This window comes from Molothrus aeneus, chromosome 17 (assembly GCF_037042795.1).
Source record: "Molothrus aeneus isolate 106 chromosome 17, BPBGC_Maene_1.0, whole genome shotgun sequence".
Lineage (NCBI taxonomy): Eukaryota > Metazoa > Chordata > Aves > Passeriformes > Icteridae > Molothrus > Molothrus aeneus.
The window spans coordinates 3615989-3638966 of NC_089662.1; the positions used below are offsets into that span (position 1 = coordinate 3615989).

Consider the following 22978-nt stretch of genomic DNA (forward strand, 5'->3'; position numbering starts at 1 on the left):
GTGTGCAGGGTCAGCAGCACTCACAAGATTCTGGGCAGTTGAGTTGGGTGCTTGTGCAGATTCAGTTTAGATGTAATGTATTATAGTGTAATATAATATAGAATAATATAGTATAATCAAGTAATTAATTAGCCTTCTGATACCAATGAAATCAGATGCATCATTTCTCCCAGACGTCGGGCAAAAATATCACCGACACTACTCCCCTAATCCTAAGTCTCTGGCGCTCTCGCAGTATTGAAAACGAATCGCCAGGCGCTTGTTTTAAACACACAGCGCCGGTTGGGAGGGGGAGCGCTGCCCGTGCCCGGGGCAGCCCCGGCAGCGCCGCAGCCGCCGCCGGTCCAACACCGCCCCCTTCGGGCCCGGCAGCGCCGGAGCCACCGCGGGGCCGGGCGGGAGCAGCGGGAAGGGAGCGGGGGCCGGGCGGGAGCAGCGGGAAGGGAGCGGGGGCCGGGCGGGAGCAGCGGGAAGGGAGCGGGGGCCGGGCGGGAGCAGCGGGAAGGGAGCGGGGCCGGGCAGGGGCAGCGGGAAGGGAGCGGGGCCGGGCAGGAACAGCAGGAAGGGGGAGCGGGGCTCGGCCGCAGCCGGCAGTGCCAGCCCGCCCGCCCGCCCCGCTGCAGTCGCTGCCCAAAGCCGGCCGCACAGGTGCTCTGTCCGGGTGGTCAGTGCTCTCCTTTTCCTGTGCGAATCCAGCCCAGGTGACTGATCCAGACTGATCAGTCCTATTCAATGCCTTAGGTTCTCTCCCCCCACTTTATCATTTTGGGTCAAGAAGTTACCTGGGGGCAGCAATTCTTAGAATTGCACCCGGAATTGTCTCCCTGCCTGTGCCTAAGCCCTAGGAGTGCCCAGGGCGCGGTGTGCCTCGCTGTTCAGCACTGAACTCCCGAAAGTAAAGTGAATAAGGATGGAAATGACTATTTTCAGCTGTAGGTGCCCGTGAGCTGCTCGTAGCAGCCGCCCCATCAAACAGCAGGGCTCGGGGGGGGGCGGGGGGCTGCCTGTTTCCTCCTTGGCTCCAGCAGAGGGTCGCTCCCTCCATCCCATCCCATCCCCGCGCCGCTCCCGGCCCCAATCCCACCCCCAATCCCAGCCCTCCGTTTAACGCCAGCCCCTCGCTGCCAGGGCAGTGGCAGCAAACCTGCCTGCGCCGCGCGATGCTGCGCTCCAGCCGCTACCGCGGGGCGCTGTGCGAGCGATCATCCGGCCTTCGATAGGCACCGAGCACCCCCAAACCCGCGCTCCCCTTGGCACCGAGCGGCTCCCCCGGGCTGGGGGGGCAGCGGGGCCGGCTCTGCGCGGGCGCGGCCGGCGCTGGGCTCGGCTCGGGGGGCACCTCCCGCCCGCCCCGCTGCGCTCCCCGCTCCGAGCAGCACCGCGGCTCCGGCTGCCGGGGCCGCCGCCGCGCACGGCCACCAATGCGGGGGATAGCGGCGGGCAGGCAGCGGCTCCGCGGCAGCGCGGAGGGCAGGTGAACTCCGGGGAAGGATGAGCGGCGTGGCCGCGATCGTCTTTTTCCTGCAGCTCTTACCCAGGGCGGACGGACAGGTTTTCCCAGGTGAGTGATGCCCGCCCGGCCGGTGCCCCGCTCCTGCATCCTTCGGGCGGCTCTCCCGGCAGCCCCAACTCAGCGCCTCCAGCCCCGCGGCCTCGCAGGGAGCTCCCGGTGCCATCCGGGGGATGGAGGCGCCTCGGAAGGCGCTGACCAGCGGCAGCGAACAGCCTCGGTACCCGCCGGTACCCGGCAGGCGCCGGGGATGGGATGCGAGGGGCTCTGCCCGGCCGTGCGGGGGTCCCGCCGGGGCTGGGGCCGGGGAGGGCTCGCTCCTGCCGAAGTTGCGTGCGGCAAGAGGTGTCAGCATCGTCTTTATGACCGCATCGCCTTTATTGTGGGATTCGCGACGCGTGAGGTGGTTTTTGGTGGTTTGCGAGCCCCAGGCAGGATTTGGCTCCTGCGGGATGTGGAGCGCGGGGGGAGCCGCTGCCTTTCCCCTCCGGTCAGGGGAAGGGGTCTAGGCTTGCTCTGGGAAGTTTAGTGGCAGCTGTTTGAGCACTTGCGTGTCACAGCTCCAGGAACTTTCTCGGGGGGCTCCTTCCCAATTGTCACTTTGTCTGTCGCTGATGTTTGGGAGTACTTTGCTCCCTGGCATGCGTACAGTAATAGTAGCCGGCTATTCTCCCACTCCTACGAGTTCCTTTAGGCATAGTTTGAATTACTTGAAGATGACAGGTGCTTATAGAGCTGGCTTTCTCCTCCTGTGCTATTTTGTAGGTAATCTAAAGATACATGGGTCTTGTTTGTCTCCTGGATCTTGCAATACATTCATTTTCTCACTGCGGTTTGTGCTCATGCTAAAAGATGAGCAGTTATAGCTTTCTTCTCTCTTGACTTAGGGAAAAAAAAAGTATTTTAAAGCTACCTGTATGTTTAAGATGAGTAAAATTTCCCTGTGTTGTGTCGCTTAACATAGGAATACATCTCATTGCCTGGGACTGAGGCGTCCTGGAGGCACGAAACTAAGTTGAGTTCATCTCAAACACAAGAAGGTTTTTGTGACTCGAAGCAGCAGCTCGGATGACTCTGTCTCGCTGTTTTAAAGCAGCAGCAGTGGCGTGTCGGGGATGCTGAGCACCGTGCCCACCTTCCCCCGAAGCCCTGGGCTCAGGGACGGGGCTGGCTGGAGGTGTTGTCACCAACCCGGCTTGGCTTTGACACCACCGGGATCGTGTTTACATTGCTAGGCAACTGCACAAAGCACAGATTTATTAGAGAGGCTGGGAAATCTAACCTAGTTAAATAACTGCTTCCTTGAGTAAGCAATATGTGGAGCTATTTATTTCCCCCTCTTCTTTTCTCTCCCTTCCAACTGTTTTCGTGTTCTTGACATTTGTCATATCAATTGCGATTAGATCCCGGGCTTTTGATGAATCATTTAGCCAGATGCTTGGAAAGAAGAGTGTTCTGGGAAAATAGCAAAGTTTTAAGGGGGCAGAAGACACTTTGTATTTGAGGGAGATAATGTAATATGAGCTAAACGCATGAAGATTTAACATATTTCAATTATTTTTAGGAAAGCCATGAAATATTTTAATTATCAGTTCAGTAGAAATAGTGACTGTGAGGGTTTTTTAAAAATCACTAGAATTGAGTGTGCATCCTGCCATCCAAAGTAAGAGGCACTGATTTTAATAACTGTTTCTGAGCTGCTTGTAGTACTGATATTAGGAGAAAGCTTTCTACTCTTAAAATAAATATCTGCTGTGAAGTGTACCGGTCTGGACTGTGCCCCTGTAGCTGATTAAAAAAATTTTTTTGAATGGTAAAAAGCAAAATTTTGCAGGTGCACTTTGTCCCTGAAAATTCCGTGAAGTTTGGAGTGGCTCCAGTTAATGTCATCGGTGTCTTTCCGCATCTTCCATCAGGTGGTGCTCTCTCCATAACTTTTAGGATGCAAATACCTCCCGTCTCCGATTATTTTTCAAAGACTACTGCGTTTATACAGCAGCCTTTTGTTAAACATCCCGAAAAATCACTGTGCAAGTTGTTGGTTGTTATTATTTTTTTTAAAACTTATTTTCTTAAGCGATCGCTGGACTAGGAAACTAGGAAAGGCACAAGTCAAGAGGAAATGTAGTCAGCTCCTACCCGATTTGCACAGCTGCTGCTGCTTCGTGTTATTCGCAACGTAAAATTAGGAATACTACAAAGAGACAGGAGAATGCTCATGGTTTCTCCCTGGCATACCTCATTTCATCCTGAGGGAGCTGGCTACCACTCATTTCTTTATGTAATTTCTCTATCACTCTATTTATAACTCTTCTCCCCAGCAATTACTTCCCCTTCCCTGCAGTCTCTGTATTTATTTGTAACTCAACATATGCTTTTTGAGGTTCTCAACTTTTTGTCAGCTCTAGGGTCAGCTGCTAATTTAAATGCTTTGCTTTTCCGTCCCAAACACAGAAGTAGCACCAGGTTATGACAGCGGTACCCGGTTCTTCCAGGATTTTGGAACAGCATTAGAGGGAAGTTCTCCTGAAAGTCCGTGCGCGCTTTTTCTCCCACCAGAACATGGGGGGTATTCTTGCAGTTGACACACTTTGCCTGTTTTGTGAGGATTTTTAACACAACAGGGGGATAAATAGAGAGATTAAAGTCATCTGCAGCTGTGAAAAAGCATCCGGTGGGGAAAGTAGGACAGAGGGTTTACATGGGTGCTGTTGACCTGAACACCAGATTATTATTTAACACTTGTTTTTCTTCTGATGGCAGTGCTTAATTTAATTTTCCCCCTGTCCTGCTCCTTGCTTTGCTGGCAGAGCTCGAACGCTCCCAAGGGCCGCTGCCACATCGCGAAGTTGCGGCAGCTGAGAGTTCATTACACAGGGCTCGTCCAGCCAGGAGAGAAGATGAAAAGGGAGCAAACTGCAAGGAAATTTTTTGGGGAAGCCTTAATTTAGTAGGAGTTCATTTGCTCAGGTTTTGCTGTCAGTAAATTGGCGGTGAAAAACGGGCCTTTCTGAGCGAGCTGCTCTGTGTGGCAGTTGTTAACAATGCAGCCATTTAACTCAATAATCACTTTTCTCCCCCTCTGGGGAGCTGTTAGCGCCACAATTCCACTTTATTTTTATCCCCGGCTGGCTCGATTTGTTTTCTAATACATAAACAATTAATCCTAAGAAGGTGATGTTGTGAAACTGCCTCTTTCGACAGCGGCAACGAAAGGTCACTGTGTGTATAAAGGCGTTTGTGAATCTCGGAGGGATAATCCTTCTCTTTTACAAATGCAGAGCCCTTTTTAACCATCCACCCTCCCGCAAGTCCCTGAGCTCTGCTTCTCTTGTTTAATTGTACTTTTTAAGTCTGTTATGCTCTGCGTGCAGGCCCACGTGCTCCAGTTTTCATTAATATTACGGGAATGATTTGGGGCACTTACTGTAGAATATTAAAGTATACTTTTTTTTTTTCAGAAGGCACCATCATCTGTTGCCATGGAAACCCGAATAGTAGTAAAGATGTAGGTCTGAGGCTTTGAACCTCGAAAGCCACGGACAAGGGTTGTTTCTTATAGGAACAATTACTTTTGTACATGAAATCCAGTTAAGTGGAGAGAAGAAAGAGAAATAAATTGATCTGTTCAGCATTGCTCTGACAATCCTCTTGAATAACATTCAGCACAGAAGGATCAGCGTCTCTGATTCTCTCTGTGTGTATGGTGTGGGTTTTTTAAAGCTCATTATTTATCATAATAGTTGTTTTATGCCTCTGGTAATTTTCATTGCGATTTTATAAGTGAGGTGCACGAATGTGTATTGGCAGGTATTGTTCTTTGCCTGAATGGGAAGCACTGACTGTACAATGGAGAGGTGTGCATTGGAACTTAAATATTTTGGCAACAGGCAAATTTGACACTGATTTAACGTGGCCCTAATTAAGAAAAAGAATAAAAGTAGCAGATGTTGTCTGAAATCCACATACCAAAATCTGATTGAATACATGGGTTTGCTCAGTGATGAGAGTGATAATGCTTCTGCTTTCCCACAGCAATCCTGCAGCCTGGTTGACATCCCCAGAAACCCTTACGGTGTTTGGGTGACGAGCAGCAGGATGTGTGTGTGTGCATTGCTATATAAAGCCCTCTGTCTTTCTAGAGAGACATCCCTTAATTTTTTATGGAAAGTGCTGCAGTCTGTTTCCTCGGTGTCTTGTAAGGCACAGATTAAAAATGTAACTGAGCTTCCAAAAAAAATGTTCATAGGAACATCCATAGATGAGACTTTCCTTACATGAATTTGAAATAGCAGCAGCATGCAGGGGTCACCTGCTGCTGTGAACAAGTTGTAGTCCAGGTTTCCATCTGTGAAGGAGGAAACCTCCTGTGTCTCCCATTGCCTTGGTAGCAGAGGGCTCCACTCCCCTGAGGAAGGCCTGGTGGGTTGCCATTCCTTGGCTCTGTGCTCATATTCTTGATAAGAAGGTGGTATATGGCTCTTCTGGTATTTCTGGGATGTTTTATGGAGCAGCATTACTTGGCTCATTGAAGCCAATGTATTTGGCCTGGAGTCACTTTTTTTATACCACTCACAGTTCCTAGTTTTCTTATTTTTCTTTAGCTGGTGCTCTCCCCTGTTTGTGCTGGATGGTACTACTTGGCTGTACCTTCATTTAGATGGTCTCTGCTTATTTTTGAGACATCTTTACCGACCTCTTACCCTGCCACCTTCCTGGCCTGGTGCTGTCCCTTAATTTGAATGCCATTCCAGGCAAAAACAGAGAAAAAGAGCAGGCACACAAAGGTGGTGGATGTTGTTGATGGCATCAGTGAGGACTTCTCACAGCCTGGTCCTATTTTTCTGTGCACTTGTCATTACATAACAAAAAAGAGTTCATTATTGTGAGCTCTAAAGATCATACATCTTCATGGTAAAGGAGACAATTACTGTCTTAATCAGACTATGCATCATTTAATCAGTCCTGCTTGTTTTTTAATATCCAATAAATACATCCCATCTATCACTGCAGTTCAGAGATGTCAGATGCTTTGTAAACTGGATGGCAGGACATGGCATGTTCCAGAGGAAAATGCTGATAAGGAAGAAATTTCAGCTAAAGAAAACAAGGATCTCTGGAGAAGGAAAGCTGTAAAGGTGTTGTTTAATGCCCCAGTTAAAGATGATGTAATTCTAGGAAGTCCTGGTAAAACAGGACAAGAAACCCCAGGAAGAAAGAACCTACTTAGTGTTTGGTCTCCTCTGGTTATCTTGTTTTCTTTGAAGTAGTGCTTGTAAATCAATCCAAGGCCAGTTGCTTGATTTCTTTTCTCCAGCTGGATCCCCCTGGGACTGCAGCCTTGGGAATTCAAACCGACTTGGTGAATTCTGCTGCCGTTTGAAGCGGTGCTGCTCATGTACTTGAAGAATGATTGAGCTGCTTATGAATTTTGGGAGGATGGGACCTGGCTCTTGTTCCTTGATATTTTTTAGTTCATCTCTCAGGAAGGTTGTGGGTTTTGACAGCTGATGATGTTGTGTGGGCACAGATCAGTGCTGCAGCCTGAGCAACCTCCGCTTACGCGAAGCTCTTTGTTCAGCCATGCTGCTCCCTTTGTGCTGGAAGTGCTCAAAGTGTCCCGTATCTCATGTTTGCTTAGCTGAAACGGCTTCAGATCTGGCTGTACAGAGGAAACAGAGTTGATCACTTTTTTTTCCACATATATCCTTGTCAATCTCAGCTTCGTTCCTGGTAGTGACTGTGTTGAATCACTGGGAAGCAGCTCCTGGCTGTGAATTCAGCTGTGGAGTGAAGGAGGGCTGCTCCACTCTTCTCCTCTGCAATGCCGTAAAGAACAACAAAATCAAGAGTACTACCACTTCAGCCAGAGTTTATCCTTTTTTTTTTTTTGGTTGAGAATCAATCCTTCCCTATTTTGAATTTGAAGAAAGTATCATTACCTGTGTGAGCAGAAGTAGGGCTTCAAGCTGTGCTGGGGATATTTTATTGGAATATTATGCTTTTGACTCCAGCACTGCTGAATTTGTTGCTGCTACCTTAATCTGAACATGTGTGAATCTTCCTTCCCTTCGTACTGACTCAAAGGTCAGCCCTCAATAGCAGAGGGGAGAAAAGAAATCCTAAATAGGCAAATATATTAACTTTGAAGTGAGCTTTCTGCGTCTTTTATTTAACGACAAAGTGTGGAGTAGGGGATGGTAATGGTGCCACGTGGTTTTGTTTATTTGAGAAGACAATGATGATTTGTAGGAGTGAAAAGCAGTGTGTGATTGTGACCAACTAGTAGAAGTAGGGCACAAAGCAGGGGAGGAAGAAGGGAATTAAAGCAATCTGACTGCTCTATAATGGGCCTTTCTTCCTTTAGAAATGTTTACTGGAAGTGCAGCAGCATTTGCTGGATAAGCAGAAGAGCACTTCTGTCAGCAGGATGGGAAGCTGCTGAGCTTGATGATTCGTTTCTCCAGAAAAGGGATTTGCTGTCAACATGTACCCACTTAGGTGGGGGCAGCCCAAATCTCATTCTGCATTCCTAGGTGGGAATTCAGTGCTCTAATGGGAACAGTTGCTGCTGAAAGTGTAAAGTGCAGTGTATTTCTACCGCAGTCAGTCATTCTCAGGGAAATATTTTGTGGTTTTGATGTTTCTGCAGAGGTGTGTGGCTGAGAGGTAGATTTTAAAAAAACCCAACCAGCTGAGGCAAGAGGCTGTCTGTGTAACTCTGCCACTGCTTTCAGCTGGTACCAAGCATTTTTACTAATTTGTTCTTGAGAAAAGCACCAAGATAAACAATAATGAGCTGTTTCTGGTGTTTTCCATTCACGCTCACCTATTAAAAAAAGGTGAATCCCCACAAAGTCTGTTCTGGGCTGTCTCTGGTCTCTAGCTTGGGTGAGATTGTCAAGTGGCTGGGCAGAAGTGCTTGTGACCTTCTCATTGTTTCTCACTGTTACCTTCTCATCCCAGAGAGGCAATTGCCAGTTTTACAATGGTACCAACTCCTCTCCTAACGAGTCTCTTTAATAGAAACTCCCTTTCCCCCCCAATTGTTTATTAAACCTGAAGGGATGGCTTTGTTGTGTAGTACCTTTGGAACCCATGAAGAGCCAACTGCTAAATGCTTTAGGGGCACAAATTACTGGGGTTTTTTGATACCCTGAAGAATGTCTTCTTTGCAGTTGTATAAGGGGGAAACAGAAACAGCAGCAGAAACATGAGCAGTGCCACAGTCAAGAAGGGTGGCAGCTGACAGGATCCTGGTGTTTGGTGAGGGTTAGTGATGGGAAGGAGAATATGGTAAATTTATAGCAGTAGGTAGAGAAAGAGGAAAGGAGACTTCACCAGAACAGAAACAGTGAGGAAGCAGACACAAAATAAAGCTCTGAAGTGGGCTGCTGGATGCTCTCAGACTGGGGGGGTGGCTGGCACTAATAGAATCTCCCTTTCTTTAAGCTGAATGTCCACCAGAGTCACTGTGAGACAGCTCATGGCTGCAAATTTTGCTCCTTAGCCTGAAACGTGGGATACAGCACCTAGCTCTTGTCTTTCATTTCAGTGATTGAGCATCTCCCTTCGCAAACCAAACTGATGGGAATATTTTGAATTTACCAGCAGCCCATTCTAGGTTTGCTTAGAAAAGCATCTATTTATCTATTTGCCAGTTGCTGATATTTTAAGGGCTTAACCATGCCAGCAACAGTTCTCCCTGTTGTTCCTCCAGCTCAGCTGGTGTCTCAGCTCTGCTCGTGTGCTCACACCACAGTTGCACACTGTTTATTTCAGAAATGGGAAGGAATAAGCATGTGAGAGGAAAAGCCTGTTATATTTACACTCTGTCTGTCCCACAGTGGCGGATCAGCGTGGCATTCACATTCCCTGAACGTGATTCTTTTGCTCAAGGTTTTTCTCCTGGGAAGCTGAGAAGCCTCAGAGAAAAGGAAAACAATTCTGATCTCATTTGCTTCTCCTGTGTTGTGCTCACATGTGGAATGTGTTTGGAGATTGTTCACCCACAGGTGATTGTTCCATTGGATTCTGCTGGGAGTTGTTTTCACTCTTTGGCCAATCAGGGTCAAGCTGTGTCAGGACTCTGGAGAGAGTCACCAGTTTTCATTATTATCTTTATAGCATTCAGTGAGTATCCTTTCTGTGTTCTTTAGAATAGTATAGTATTCTTTAATATAATATGGTATAAAAAAGTAAAAATGAGCCTTCTGATAAGATGGAGTCCTCCTCATCACTCCTTCCTTCATCAGTGGCCCTGCATTTACAATAGATCAGGATATTTTGGTTCCTCAGTGCATCTCTCGGCCTGGGTCAGAGCTTGTGCCAGACAGCCCAGATGAGCCTCAATCTGTGCAGCAGCCAACCCTAATTAAACATCCAGGAGCCATCACCCACCTAAATAAAACCAGTCACTCATCTTTCTTTGCCCCTTCCCTTCAAGGTCTGGTTTTGAGCCTTTCACTTGAGACAGATTTTTTGTGTTGCGTTGCTGGCTCTGGCTGCGCAGGGCACAATCAGCTGATGGATTTGACTTTCAGATGGGTGGCTGGAAGCTCCTGTGGTCTGGCTGCTGTGCCAGCACTGACTCATTGCCTCTCTGGAAGGTGCCCTGGGGCCTCTGCTGCTCTCCTGCCTGGCAAGGCAGGTGCAGAGAGCAGGGCTGCATGGCTGCCAGCGTCCCCCTGTCTCCATGGCACAAGCAGTGCATTTGGTACTTACCAAGGATGCTGCATTGCACCCACTATTTCATTTTGGGAATTTATTTGTTTGTATAAATTAAATCTAGACCCACTTGGAGTTTCACATAAATACAACCTGAATAATAATTTTGTTGAAAAAAGCTGCTCTAAACCAGGCACTTCCCCTCTGTTCTTGAGGTTCAAACATTCCATCAGGGAGGATGAATCCATGTGATCTAGTAAAAAATAATAGATTTCAAAAAAAAAAAAAAAAATCTCATTTTAAAAGAGATTTTTACTATGCAAATGTTGGTCAAAACATTTCCCCAGCTTCCTGAATAAATTTTTTGTTGGCGATAGGGTTTCCTATGCAAACAGTAAATATTTTTATGATTAAAACATGGGAGATGGTGTATGTACTAACAGCTATCAGCACGTGGTAGGAATGATCAGAGAAGTGGAAAGCTTGGAAATAAACACAGTGTCTCTGTTGGCACAGGGATAACCCTGGAGACTGCCAAGGCCAGAGCCTGCAAAAATAAGAAAGTATAATTAATTGTCCTTAAATGAACTTAGCAAGCAAAAATAACCCTTTTAAAGTAAACACTCAACTTTGCATCTTTTAAAATAAAGCTTTTATATCTGCCAAAGATTTCCATGTTCTATAATGCATTTACTAAGATTTCTGTGCATATTTATTGAAAAAAAAAATTAACATGCAGAGTACAGCTGCATTGGACATCTGCTTTACCCTTACACTTCGATTTTCTAGTAATAATACAAAACCATTTCTGATAATGGCTGGGAAGTAACGCTTTGGAATGTTACTTGGTGATTTCTGAAGGTCACTTGGCAGTTGTCTATATTGAATCACTCCTGGGTTTTGGTGTGATTTTTTGCTGTGGGTTTTTTGTTTGTTTGTTTGTTTTGGGGGTTTTTGTTTGTTTGGATTTTTTTTTGAGGTTTTGCTTCCATGCTACTGCTAACAGAATGCCCAGTAAATGAGCATTTCATTGAAAGAAATGTTAAATTTTCTTGTGTCCTTTAGTGTAATTCCTAGTGGTCACTGACTTCAGGGTGACTTGCAGATATTTAAAACATGAAGCAGCAGCAGCATTAACAATACATTTACCCCAAACTTGTATCATGCTGCTTGCCAGGTGTAATTCATGCTAGAATTGCTGCAGAAAATACAGGAGAGTATTTGGATTATCCACTTTGGATTACCCACAGAGTTCTTCCTCACAGGAGATGGCAGAGGGATCACTCATCACATTCAGACTTCTGATGCAATTTCTATTAAAATTGAGAACATTTAGAAGTTCCCTTGTAAGTTTTTACTTGGTGATGGTAAACTTTCAAATTTTCAGTTCTTAAAAAAACAAAGTCATCGTTGAGTGTCTCAAACAGAAATTTAGCAGAAATCCTGAGTAGTATTACAATGTAAATGCAGAGTGAAGGTGTATACAAAGTGATTTTTGAGTGGAGGAGAGGAATCTGGGGGTGATTAATGCTGAGATTTTTGAGAGGACTGACTGGCAATTGGTGGCACATTTGCATCAAACTGAACGTGGGTTTGAAAAGCAGCAAGTGTACTGAGGGCAGAATGTGCCACCTGCTGTGTCTGTATTTTAAAAAGTATATATCAGGATGTTTTTTCTGCCTGGAATATTCCCCCTGAGCATCCTCTTATTTCCAGGAGTGACAAATTAACATATTGAGAGTACACACAAGTGACAGCAATTTCTCCTCTTTGAAGAGAGATTTACAGTATCTAAATCCATTTAATTTCTGGATCTCTAACTGAGAATGGAGCTGTGAAGGGGAGAGTACCTCAGAGGGAAAGAAGGGGAATAAGGGAGAAATATTTAATGTACAGTGAAAGGAATAGAATGAGATAAAAACAAGCAAATAATTACTTTGGGCATTATGAAAATCTTACTGCAGATTCATGAGGCTGTGGAATTGTGTCCCAGAGGTGGGAACTCTGTCTGAGTCACTTGAATTTAGACAGGACAAAAAATTGAACAATCCACTGCAGGCTTTTTTTCCTCTAAAACTTCTGACTTTATTATAATACTGTTGAGGAGGGAACAGAAGAGGAGGTAGAGTGAGGAAAAAAAAAAGTGTGATGATGCTGTATTTAGCGTAAGTGATAACACATCCTAATGCTTCTCTGCTGTTTCTTAATTAATCTGATTATCTGTTAAATATCAACAGCATCATGGTGAAGGCAAGATTGAATCATGTGCCCCTCCAAATCCCCCTCACCCCCAAATCTGCATTTAGACCTTACCTAACCTGGGGGCAAATAGTGGGTGTGGGATTAAAAAGCTCAACCAGCAAAGCACACCACAAACAAACAACCCCACAAAGAAACCTCAGCCAAACCCCCCAAGCAAACAGAAAAGCAGCCCAAACAAAACCCAATTAGAAGTGCAATATGTGATTTGTAGGTGCTGAAGAAGCACATAATGTACCAGTCAGAGAGAGGAGGAGTGTTAGGCATGTGATGCTTTATTTCTGTAGCAGAATTCCTGAGTGCTCGTGGGTGAGTTTTGGAGAGCAGGGGAGCATCAGCTCTTACCCTGGGGGGCTGAGGTGGGACCCCAAAAAGGGCTTTAGGTGTCACATCACACCTGTGTGAAGGGCCCATGCAGGACCCTGAGCACCCTAAAAATCCCTGAGCTGCCAATGGGGAATGTGAAAAATGCATATTCTATGATTGGCTTTTCAGAAATATTAAAATGAATATTATATGTGTTATGTTAGAAAGTTATGATGTATTAATGTTCTTAAGTAGTGTGTTAAATATAGTTTTAGGTTATAACATAATATTAAAATAGAAACTATGTTATGTAGGATACTTTTTTTAAAGAGAGGACTTCAAGATAGCAGCCACAGGACACCTGAATCTTTAAGAGGAAAAGAATTTATTGCTCCCTTACTGAGTTCTTCCCACCTTGCTCAGCCCTGAGACACCGTCAGGATTAAGAGGAAGAAGCTGGCAATGACCAGACAGAATCCTGTGTTTGAATGGAATTTATGCATCATGTATGAGGTGTATGAATATGCAACAGGCCGTTGTTTTTAAGGGTTAATCCTCTGTTAACGTGGGTCCTTTTTTGGTCTTATTTTACCCAGAAAGAGGGACCTGGACTGTCTGTAACTCTTTATTTTTATTGTCTCATATTGTCCTAAATCTAAATTGTCCAAATTATTATTACTCTAATTATATTACTATTTTTATAACCATTTTATTACTATTAAACTTCTAAAATTTTAAAACCAAGTGATTGGTGTTTTTCACAGGGAACATCACATTATGTTAACGTGGATTAATCCTCAACCTTTGAGTGCCTGAAAGGACAGAGTTGAACACAGAGCTCTGAGGTGGGGTGGTGAGTGTGTCTGAATGCTGGGGAAAGTCCAGAAATTCTATAGCTATGGAGAAACCTGAGAGGAAATTAATAATTCTCTCTGTAGAGCTCAGTTTGCATAGTGTGCAGTAAATAATGCATGGGCCCACAGAGCTAACAGTAAGAATAAAACAAAATATTGAGTAGCTGCCCCTCCAGTCAGGGCCATCCATCTTTTGCATTAACAACTAAATGTCCCATGGCACAAATGTGTGCTCAGGTGATTGTTTTCAGTCAAACCTGCAAGAAGATTGGCACAGGGTTTTTGGATAACCTTCTACTAGTGCACCTAATACCCTTGGGAAAGCTTGATTATTTATTGATGTTAATATTTCTCTTTTCTTAGTGTGCCTTTGTGGCAGGGAAGCCCATCACCTGAGTGGTCAGGAATTTGTGGGCTTCTCTTTTTGGCTGCATGAATGTCAAGGGGGGGTTTGCTGCTCTCTGTGTAATTCTGCAACACCCTCAACTTTTTTTATATCACCCCAGAGCTGATAAGGCAGGGAAATGAACAGAAGTTTGGGGATTTGGGCAGAGTAAAGTGCTTTTCCAGTCTAAACAATTTGTGGTTCTATGTAGTAAAAGAAGCTCTTGACAAGCCATTGGAATTTAAGGGAAGTGTGTTGGAATTAATAGATTTTCTTTTTGCTGTCACAGATTTAAATTCCACTGGCACCTAATTCATGCAGGAAGGCAGAGCTGTCACTTCTCAGGCTCTGTCTGTGTCAGGATGGTGACTTAGATAATTGTTCAGAACAAGATGGCACTGGAAATTTTTCTTTTATGACAATTCAGGACAAAATGGGAGCCTGGAAACTTAACCTGTATTTTATTGGTAGTACATGTCCATAGAGCAGTACAGGCAGCTCCTCTGTGAGGGGATCATAAAGGGCTGCCAGGAATTTTATTGTGGTTTAGACTTGCAAGGAGGCAGTTGGACTGCAATGAACTGGGATTTGAGCCTTTATGGGTTTGTTTAAATTTGTATTTGCAATGTGGTGCACTCATACTTCTTGTTTGAACCAAAATCAGCATCATGTACACAATTAAGGTCACCCTGTGCTTCACTGGAGTATAGAAAGCTGGGTGGGGAAACCAGTGCTGTTGCAATTAAATGGAATAATTTGAATCCCATTAAAGACAAAAAAGGAGGAGAGAAAACACTGTTATTTATCAGTCAACTTGAGGGAATTAATGTCTTTTGAAAATTAGCTTCAACCCTGTTTTTTTGCTATTGTTCTCAGATTGATATTACCATAGAGTTAAAGAGAACAAATTATAATGAGTTTTTTCCAAACTTTCCTTTTTCTTTATGCCTCTAGGATTCCAATCCATTTTCCTTACTCTGCTCTCTCCTTTAGTGGCTGTTCATTCCTGCTGTGCTCCTGCAATGCCCATCCATGTTAAATGATATTCTAGGAATATATAGTGGCACAGCAGCAGGTGTTTGTCTGTGTGCTCATATATGTGCCCAGTAAATCTGCAGATCCTTTCCTGTTCTGAGGCTGTCAGGGTGACTGGAGTAATTTAGGAAACCCCTAGATTTTCCACAGTGACAACTCTGTTAAGAGAAGTAAAAAAGGTAAAAGATAGCAGTGGTTAAAAATGTGAGAAACGCCAATCACTTGTTTTTAAAAGTTTAATAGTAATAAAATGGTTATTAAAAACAGTAATACAATTAGAGTTATAACAATTTGGACAATTTGAATTAGGACAATATGAGACAATAGAGACAAAGAGTTATGGACAGTCCAGGTACCTTTTCTGGGTAGCACGAGCCCGAAAAAGGACCCACGTTAACAGAGGATTAACCCTTAAAAACAACAGCCTGTTGCATATTCATACATCTCATAGATGATGCAGAAATTCCATTCAAACACAGGATTCTGTCTGGTCATTGCCAGCTTCTTCCTCTGAATCCTGACAGCACCTTTGAGATGGGAAGAAGTTCATTTCTTCTGATAATGGAGCAATAAATTCTCTTTCTCTGAAAGATTCTGGTGTCCTGTGGCTGCTATCTCAGTGTGAGTCCTTTCTTTAGGAAAAAAAGTATCTCACATAGCATAGTTTCTATTTTAACATTTTTTATAACCTAAAACTATATTTAACACACTACTTAAGAAAATTTACTCAGCATTACTTTCTAACAGAACACATATAATATTCATTTGAATATTTGCAAAAAGCCAATCATAAAATACATGCATTTTTCACAAAAATGTTTTAGCAGATTTTTCTTAGTCTTTGGTCTCGAGTTTGACTTTCACCCATGTTTGCTTGATGGAGGGAAGACAGGAGAATGGTGGTTCATGCCAAGCTGTTGGTGCAGAGAGGGAAGCCCTGCTGGAGAGGATCTTTCTGTGCTGCTGGGCTTTGCTTTTCTCCTCCTTGGGCTCATCCCACCCAGCCATGAGTGCTTCCCCTCAGGCCTGCCAGAGGCTGCTGCCTCCTGGAGAGTTCTGTTGAGAATGCAATGCACACCAAAGGTTTTCAAACCTCTGAAAAATCCAGCAGGACCAGGGCAGGGATTGTCCCCCTGTGCTGGGCACTGGTGAGACCACACCTCTGATTCTGGGGTTGGTTCTGAGGCCTTGTGACAAAGACCTGGAAGGGCTGGAGAGTGTCCAGGGAAGGGAATGGAGCCCCAGGAGGGGCTGAGGGAGCTGGGCAGGGGCTCAGCCTGGAGAAAAGGAGGCTCAGGGGGGACCCTGTGGCTCTGCACAGCTCCTGACAGGAGGGGACAGCCCCAGGTCGGGCTGTGCTCCAGGGAACAGGGGCAGGAGGGGAGGGAATGGCCTCAGGCTGGGCCAGAGGAGGTTTAGATTGGATATGAAGGAAAAATTCTTCATGGAAAGGGCTGTCAAATACTGGCACAGGTGCCCAGGGCAGTGCTGGAGTCCCCATCCCTGGGGGAAAATGAAAAGGTGTGTGGATGTGGCATTTGGGGCCGTGGTTTGGAGGTGGCTTGGTCAGAACTGGGTTAACAGTCTGACTCAATGATTTTAGAGGTGTTTTCCAGCCTAAACAATTCCATGATTCAGCATTGTGGGAGAAGCTTGTGTCAATTTGCAAAAATCTGGGAGAAGCATGGTGGGATTAAGGAGTTTGCTTTTTGCAAAAATTGCAATTTTCGCTTTGTCGTGGAGAGAGATTCTAGTGGCATGGAATTCATGCAGGGGGACAGGGCTGACACTTCTTAGCCTGCCTGTCAGAACAGGAATTTAGCTAATTGTTCAGAAATAGATGGAACTTGGAATTTCTCTTTTATGGGAACTCAGTACAAAATAAAAGCCTGGAAACTTAAACTGCAATTTACTGGCAGTACATGTCCTTAAGACACAGTAATAAAAGAGTACAAAGTAATGGAAGCAGGAATTGCATCTCCAAGCTAAATATTTATGTATGAATTGACCTTGGCTCTTTCTACTCCCTTCCTTGCACTTTAATATTTTAAAGAGGAAGTAAATACCAATGAAAAATTATTTGTTGTATTGAATACTGTTCCCCTGGATACCTCTCATCAGATGATAACTTTGATTCCAAAGATATTAGGGAGGAGGAAAATGTTTATGTTGCTGTTTTACAGCAAGGCAAATCGAGTACAAGAACATTATCTGTAATATATGAGTAATTGCACAAGGAAATGATTTAAAGAAAATGTATTTAAAGATGAACATGAATCAAGGTTCCCCTCCCCCAACCCCTTATGATACTGCAATGTTAATTAATTCTTTCAGACTAAAGGATATCACAGCTCTCTGTCTGCTCCTGGTTTACCAGGAAAATCAAAGCACTCTGACTCACCACACTTGTATTTGGTAATCTCACAGGTGAGAATGAAATCTTGCCTTTTTATGCTAACTTCAGCTTTCCTTGGGGGCAAAGCAGCCCAGGGAATATTGCACTGAAATCGTGCAGTCTGTGAGAGCTGGGCTCCCTTCACAGCACTCTTGGTAATCCCAGGAATTGCTGCACTGGGGATCCTCCATCAGGGAGCAGGTGGAGCTTTGGAACTGTGCTTATCATATTTTATGGTACTTTTTATCATTATTTAATCATTTAATTTTATCATATTTTATCATATGGTACTGTTGCTGTCATATTTTTTGAAAAACACTTTTCTTAGGATTTTTTCTCCTGGGAAGCTGAGAAGCCTCAGAGAAAATAAAAACAATAATTATTTGATTGCTTCTCTTGTGTTTTGTTGCTTTAGAATGTAGTTGGAGATTGTTTATCCAACATGTGAATTGTTTTTTCTTGATGACCAATCACAGTCCAGCTGTGTCAGACTCTGAGGAGTCACAGGTTTTTTATTAATATCTTGTTAAGCCTTCTGTCTGTATCCTTTCTCTATTCTTTAGTGTAGTTTAGTATAGCATTCTATAATATAATATAATAATAAATTAGCCTTCTAAGATCATGGAGTCAGATTCATCATTTCCTTCCTGCCACGGGAGACCTTGAAAATATCACGTGCTTAGATCAGGGATTTGGAGGCTCAGCTTCCCTGTTCCAAACTCTGTCCCCATCTTGTTTGATAACTATGAGCAAGTGAATTTTTTCCATGTGTCACATAAGTCTGGTGTAAGGAGCATCCTTGTTTCTTTTCTATCTCCCAGGAGTTTGGGGATGCTTAACGAACACCGGGGAATTATTTGATGGTCTCCTGATGAAAGGTGCCATGGGGGTGTGTGTTTCAGGTTGGCTCCTATTTCTCAGTAGTATCAAATGATAACTTCTCCAGAAGGTTTGTTTAGATCTTGGCTGTCGTCCATGAACATGTGTTCAATTAAAATCAGTGGAGTTACTCCTTGTTCACCTTCCAAAAACCTCAGGAACACTGAGTGGTGCCAGTTCTTCCTCGGAGGAAGAGATCATGGAATCATGGAATGGTTTGGGTTGGAAGGGACCTTAAAGACCTCATTCCACCCCTGCCATGGCAGGGACACCTTCCACTGTCCCAGGCTGCTCCCAGCCCTGTCCAGCCTGGCCTTGGGCATTGCCAGGGATCCAGGGGCAGCCACAGCTGCTCTGGGCATCTCCTTTATTCCTTCCCATGGACGTGGATAACCCACATGCACCTTCCTGAGGCTGAGCTTTCCCAGCTCTCCCTGTGTGTCAGGTCCTCCAATCCCTTCATTATTGTTGCCTCCTGCTGGATTTGCACCAGGACATGTAATAATTGTGTCTGTGTGTCTGTTTTAATCCTCTCTGCACAGATCAGCCCTAATGCAAAACCTGTTTGTACTGTCACATTTTCTCTCTGTGTATTTTACACACACATGTATATTTTAGGATTTATTTGGAGGTAGCTGATGCACAGGGTAGGATTTCCCAGGTGATTCTTGCTTGATTAAATTTCAGTGTGTGCTTGCTCAAATATTTGGCTTTGCTGAATAAATTGGTGCATTATGTTCATCCTGATTTACTGTCTCAGTGCTGTCCACTTGGTACAGAAAGCTAATAATCACTGTGTCAGTAACTGTTATATTTTCATTTAAGGGAAAACATACTAATTCTTTTTTGAGACAATGTACAAGAGGAGAGATTTATTTTTTGTGTCACACTGACTTGTCTATAATTTTTTTTTGCTAGAAGCTGATTTTATTTTTTTTAAGAGCTTCTTGAACAATTTATTTGGTTCTTTTGGAGAGCTGAAAATGCTTCTAGTACTTGGCCTCATTAAAATGTGGATATCCCTGCTGTCTTTTGGTTCGGACACTAGGACTAAACCTAGCTTGGAAACAAGCTTAAAGTGTGTTTTAATTTTGTAAGTTATAAGAAACCAAGTGAGTTTTGTCTCCTGTGGTGTGTTGGGTGGGCTGGGGCTGTTTGTGGTTTAACTCACATTCATAGGGAGTGGTGCTACCAAGTGTAGTGCTGCATATTTGACACCTCCAAAATCCCTTTTCTGCCAGCACTCTCTTTGAGACTTATTTTTACATTTGATCACATCTTAATATAGCAGAGAAGCCTTTGTAGGAGAAAGAGGGTTGTTTCTTATTTCATTGATGGAGCTGCAGCAGAGAGAGCTCTCAGTGGAGGCAGACTCTGCTGTGCTGTGGGTGAGGGCTGTGTGCCCAAACCACCCTGGTTAGCCTGCCTGTGCTCCTGTGGCTCCACTGGCACCTCAGACCCATTCCAGGTCTGTCAGTGCTGCTGTCTGTCTGCTTGGAGCAGTCTTGTTAAATTTAATGATTTTTGAAATATTCCCCTGCCTGCCTGTGCTAGTGTGTGAACTGCAAGCACTGCAAGTATTCCTGGAAGCAGGCTGGAGAGCATTTTAAATGTGTGCATTAAATAGGGTAAGGGAGAGCTCCTGTGCTCTGAACCCCCCTGGTTTGGTGAGGAAAGATGTGGGCATTTATCTGGATTTGTACACATCCACGAGCTCAGCAGCATGGTTGGTGTAGTTCTCATCTTGCCTGAGTCTGAAGGAACTCCTAAATTGTTTTTAACAGGTGGAAAGGATGGTTTAGGATGAGACTTTGCTGTCTGGGCTGATTGCTGGGGCTGTGCAGGCTCCTGTGGCTGCAGAGAGCCTTTGGTTCATGTTGGAGAGCCCCCAAGGAAACAGGGTGAGCCTCACTCCTTTTTGTGGCTGTGGAACTGGGGGCAAAAATAACTCATTTACCTCTATCCCAGCAGTGTTAGCAAGACAGGAAGAAAATGTGTCAGTTTTCACTGTATTCTTGCAGCATTACTTACTTTCTTGGGGGAAATCTTCAAGTTTTATATTACACGATGTAGGAATTGCAATGGAGTATTTTATTGATGAGTGAAATCAAAATCAATACTCCAACACTTGTTGAGGAGCAATCTTTGGCAGAAAGCATGGAAACTCTGCTTCAGTTCAGAACAAAACATTACTTTGGAATGAACAATTAAAATCTATTGATTTTTAACTTGGAGGTATTAAAGTAAGGAAGTTTAGTGTCAGCTGCTAAATTGCTTTCTTTTAGCACTGTTTCCTCATCCAGATAAAGCCTTGCATGTAGAGCTGACTGCTTTTCTCCTTTCCCCCTGGCACCTTCCTCCAAATCTCTTTCCACATCTGTGCTGAGCTGTGGATAAGCACAGGCTGAAAATTGTCAGAATTACCAATGGGAGTAGAAATATTTCTGACTTGTGTTGTAAAACAAGTGTTTTTGTGAAACCTCTGCTGGCTTTGGGAACCAGGTGAACTTTGGCAGGATGTTTTTCAGGTTTCTCTGCTCCATGTGTGTCCCATCCCTGCCCTGTGTATTTTGTACTGGGGGAAAAATGCTAAACTGTGAATTCTCTCCCAAACCAGACATTCAGTCAAATGATTCTCCTGGGGTTTTTCTATGAGTTAAAGGACATCAGTCTGCACAAAATCTCGCCATACAAGTGGGTGATTCTTAGCAAAGCTGGGAATAACCTCCTTGTTCCCACAAATCCACGTGGCAAATATTTTACCTCCAAAAAAGAAACTATATGAACAAATTTCGGGTCTTTGGGTTGATTTTTTCCTCCTCTCCCCTCTCATTTTTTAAGGTTTAAAACTCAAAATAATGTAGCTGCCTGTAATTCATATAGTCTGCTCTGCACTTTTTATTTTACTCTAAATGTTGCAGTTTTTTATGTCTGTTTTGCAGCCTTAAAGGTTCAAGAATATGTATTTATATCCATTGTGCACATTATTCTTATGCAGAAGGGGGGACCTTGAAGGCAGTTCTATCAATTCTAACAAAACTGGAAAGTTGATTAGCAATCCCATAAGCAAATGTTGTGGTTTTGTTTTGTTTGAATTTCATTGCTGTTAATAATTAAAGGTAAATTACAGTGTTAAAAAAAACTTTGTGGAAAGATTGTAATTTGCATATATGGGCCGAAGTCTTCTCAGGTATGGTAATTTCCAGTGTAGCAAGAAGCATGCTTAAGGAAAGGCTTGGGGAGGAGATGAATTTTTAGATTTGAGAAGAAAAACCCTGAGTTTCTGATGTATCTGACTTTCACTGGTGCTGCTCACAGATAAAATACAAGCAGCACAATTTTGCCTGTGCCTTCAGCTGTATGGAGGAGACATGAAAGCATTCTTTGAATTGATGTGAAGGTTTGTGCATTAAGAGCTGAGCAGCTGCGCTCAAGGATCTGCTTCAAAGCCCACATGTGGGAAAGCTCCTGGGCACTCCTTGGAGCTCACCCATCTCCTCCTTCCAGCTTTGTTGGACAGATGAGTCTGAGGGTTTTAAGTGATCTTTGTGAGTGTGGCATCCCTGTTTGCAGACCTCTGACAGGATTATTACCCACACTTCAGCTGGCAGAGAGTTCCCTTCCAGGAGGGGAAGGGGCTCAGCTCAAGTCCCAGCAGTAACAGGGACCTTGACCTTGCTCTGCTCTGATTGAGGATCCTGGTACTCTGTCAATATTTGGTGGTTCTGCTCCTAATCTGTTGGAATATTGCCCTTCTCAGGAAAGCAAACATTTGCTCTTCCCTCATTTTAATAGTGGGCTGTCAGAGAAAGGTGGTGATTACTGCTTTATACCAGGGGTTTGAGAGGCATCCGAGTGCTGCTGGTTTGTTTTTCTTAAATGCCAACTTGTTTTTCTGCTTGGACTGCTGAAAATAATGTGTGTGTGTGTAGCTGCTCTGTACCATGTGCAGATGGAGGCCCTGACTAACTGTGAGGTTTGGGGAGTATCTTGGCCCTGAATTAGGAGGGTTAATCACACCTAGGAAGTTATTCCTCCAGTTCCACTTTTGCCAAATGTAAAGCTTCTCTGGCACATGCAGTATCATATTTGGGCTGATGTCCAAAAATAAAAAAATGGTCAATAAGGATTGCCAGTTACTCTGGCAAGGAACCAATTATCCCATTCTGTTTCCATCCCTCTGTGCACATGTCAATAAATAATCACTCACCCGTGATCCCAATCAACACTCTGAATAAACATATGTGTGCTGAAAGCTTGGAAACTCTAAGTGGTAGCAAATATCAAAATGCCTCTACTCATTTGGATTTCTTTCAATCTGTTAAAATACCCATTGAGGCCTTAAATTGTTTGATTACACTTAAGGTTGACTATGGAAAATCAGTTGCACATTGCATGGACTGATCCATATTGACACAAATACTCGTGCCCTGTGTGAGCTGTGTAATAGCACTGGGAGAGTGTCTCAGTGCTGAATAATGGGATGCTGTGCTGCAGTAATGGGATTTCTGTCCATTTTAGAGCTGCTCAACTTTGAAAGTTGCACAAAGTGACTTTGTAGTTGTCCTTGTTTGTGAGATTTATAATAAGCTGTTCTGCATGCCAATTCTGTGGGCTCCAGACTTTCAGATAAATCCAATATTAGAAGAATTATTTTATAAACAGTCAATAGATATAGTAATGGATGT

The 22978-nt window shown here is 44.0% G+C and overlaps 1 protein-coding gene across 7 annotated transcripts in view; it reads left to right on the forward strand.

Annotated features, from left to right (window-relative positions):
* The first annotated feature begins 1403 nt into the window (after positions 1 to 1403).
* The window catches only part of PTPRT (protein tyrosine phosphatase receptor type T), a 484991-nt gene continuing 463416 nt past the window's right edge, over positions 1404 to 22978 (forward strand). For all 7 annotated transcript variants that reach the window (XM_066561514.1, XM_066561518.1, XM_066561519.1 and 4 more), the window contains exon 1: positions 1404 to 1561. In XM_066561514.1, the coding sequence (XP_066417611.1) occupies positions 1492 to 1561 (70 nt within the window). In that variant the 5' untranslated portion in view covers positions 1404 to 1491. The remainder of the gene's footprint in view (positions 1562 to 22978) is intronic.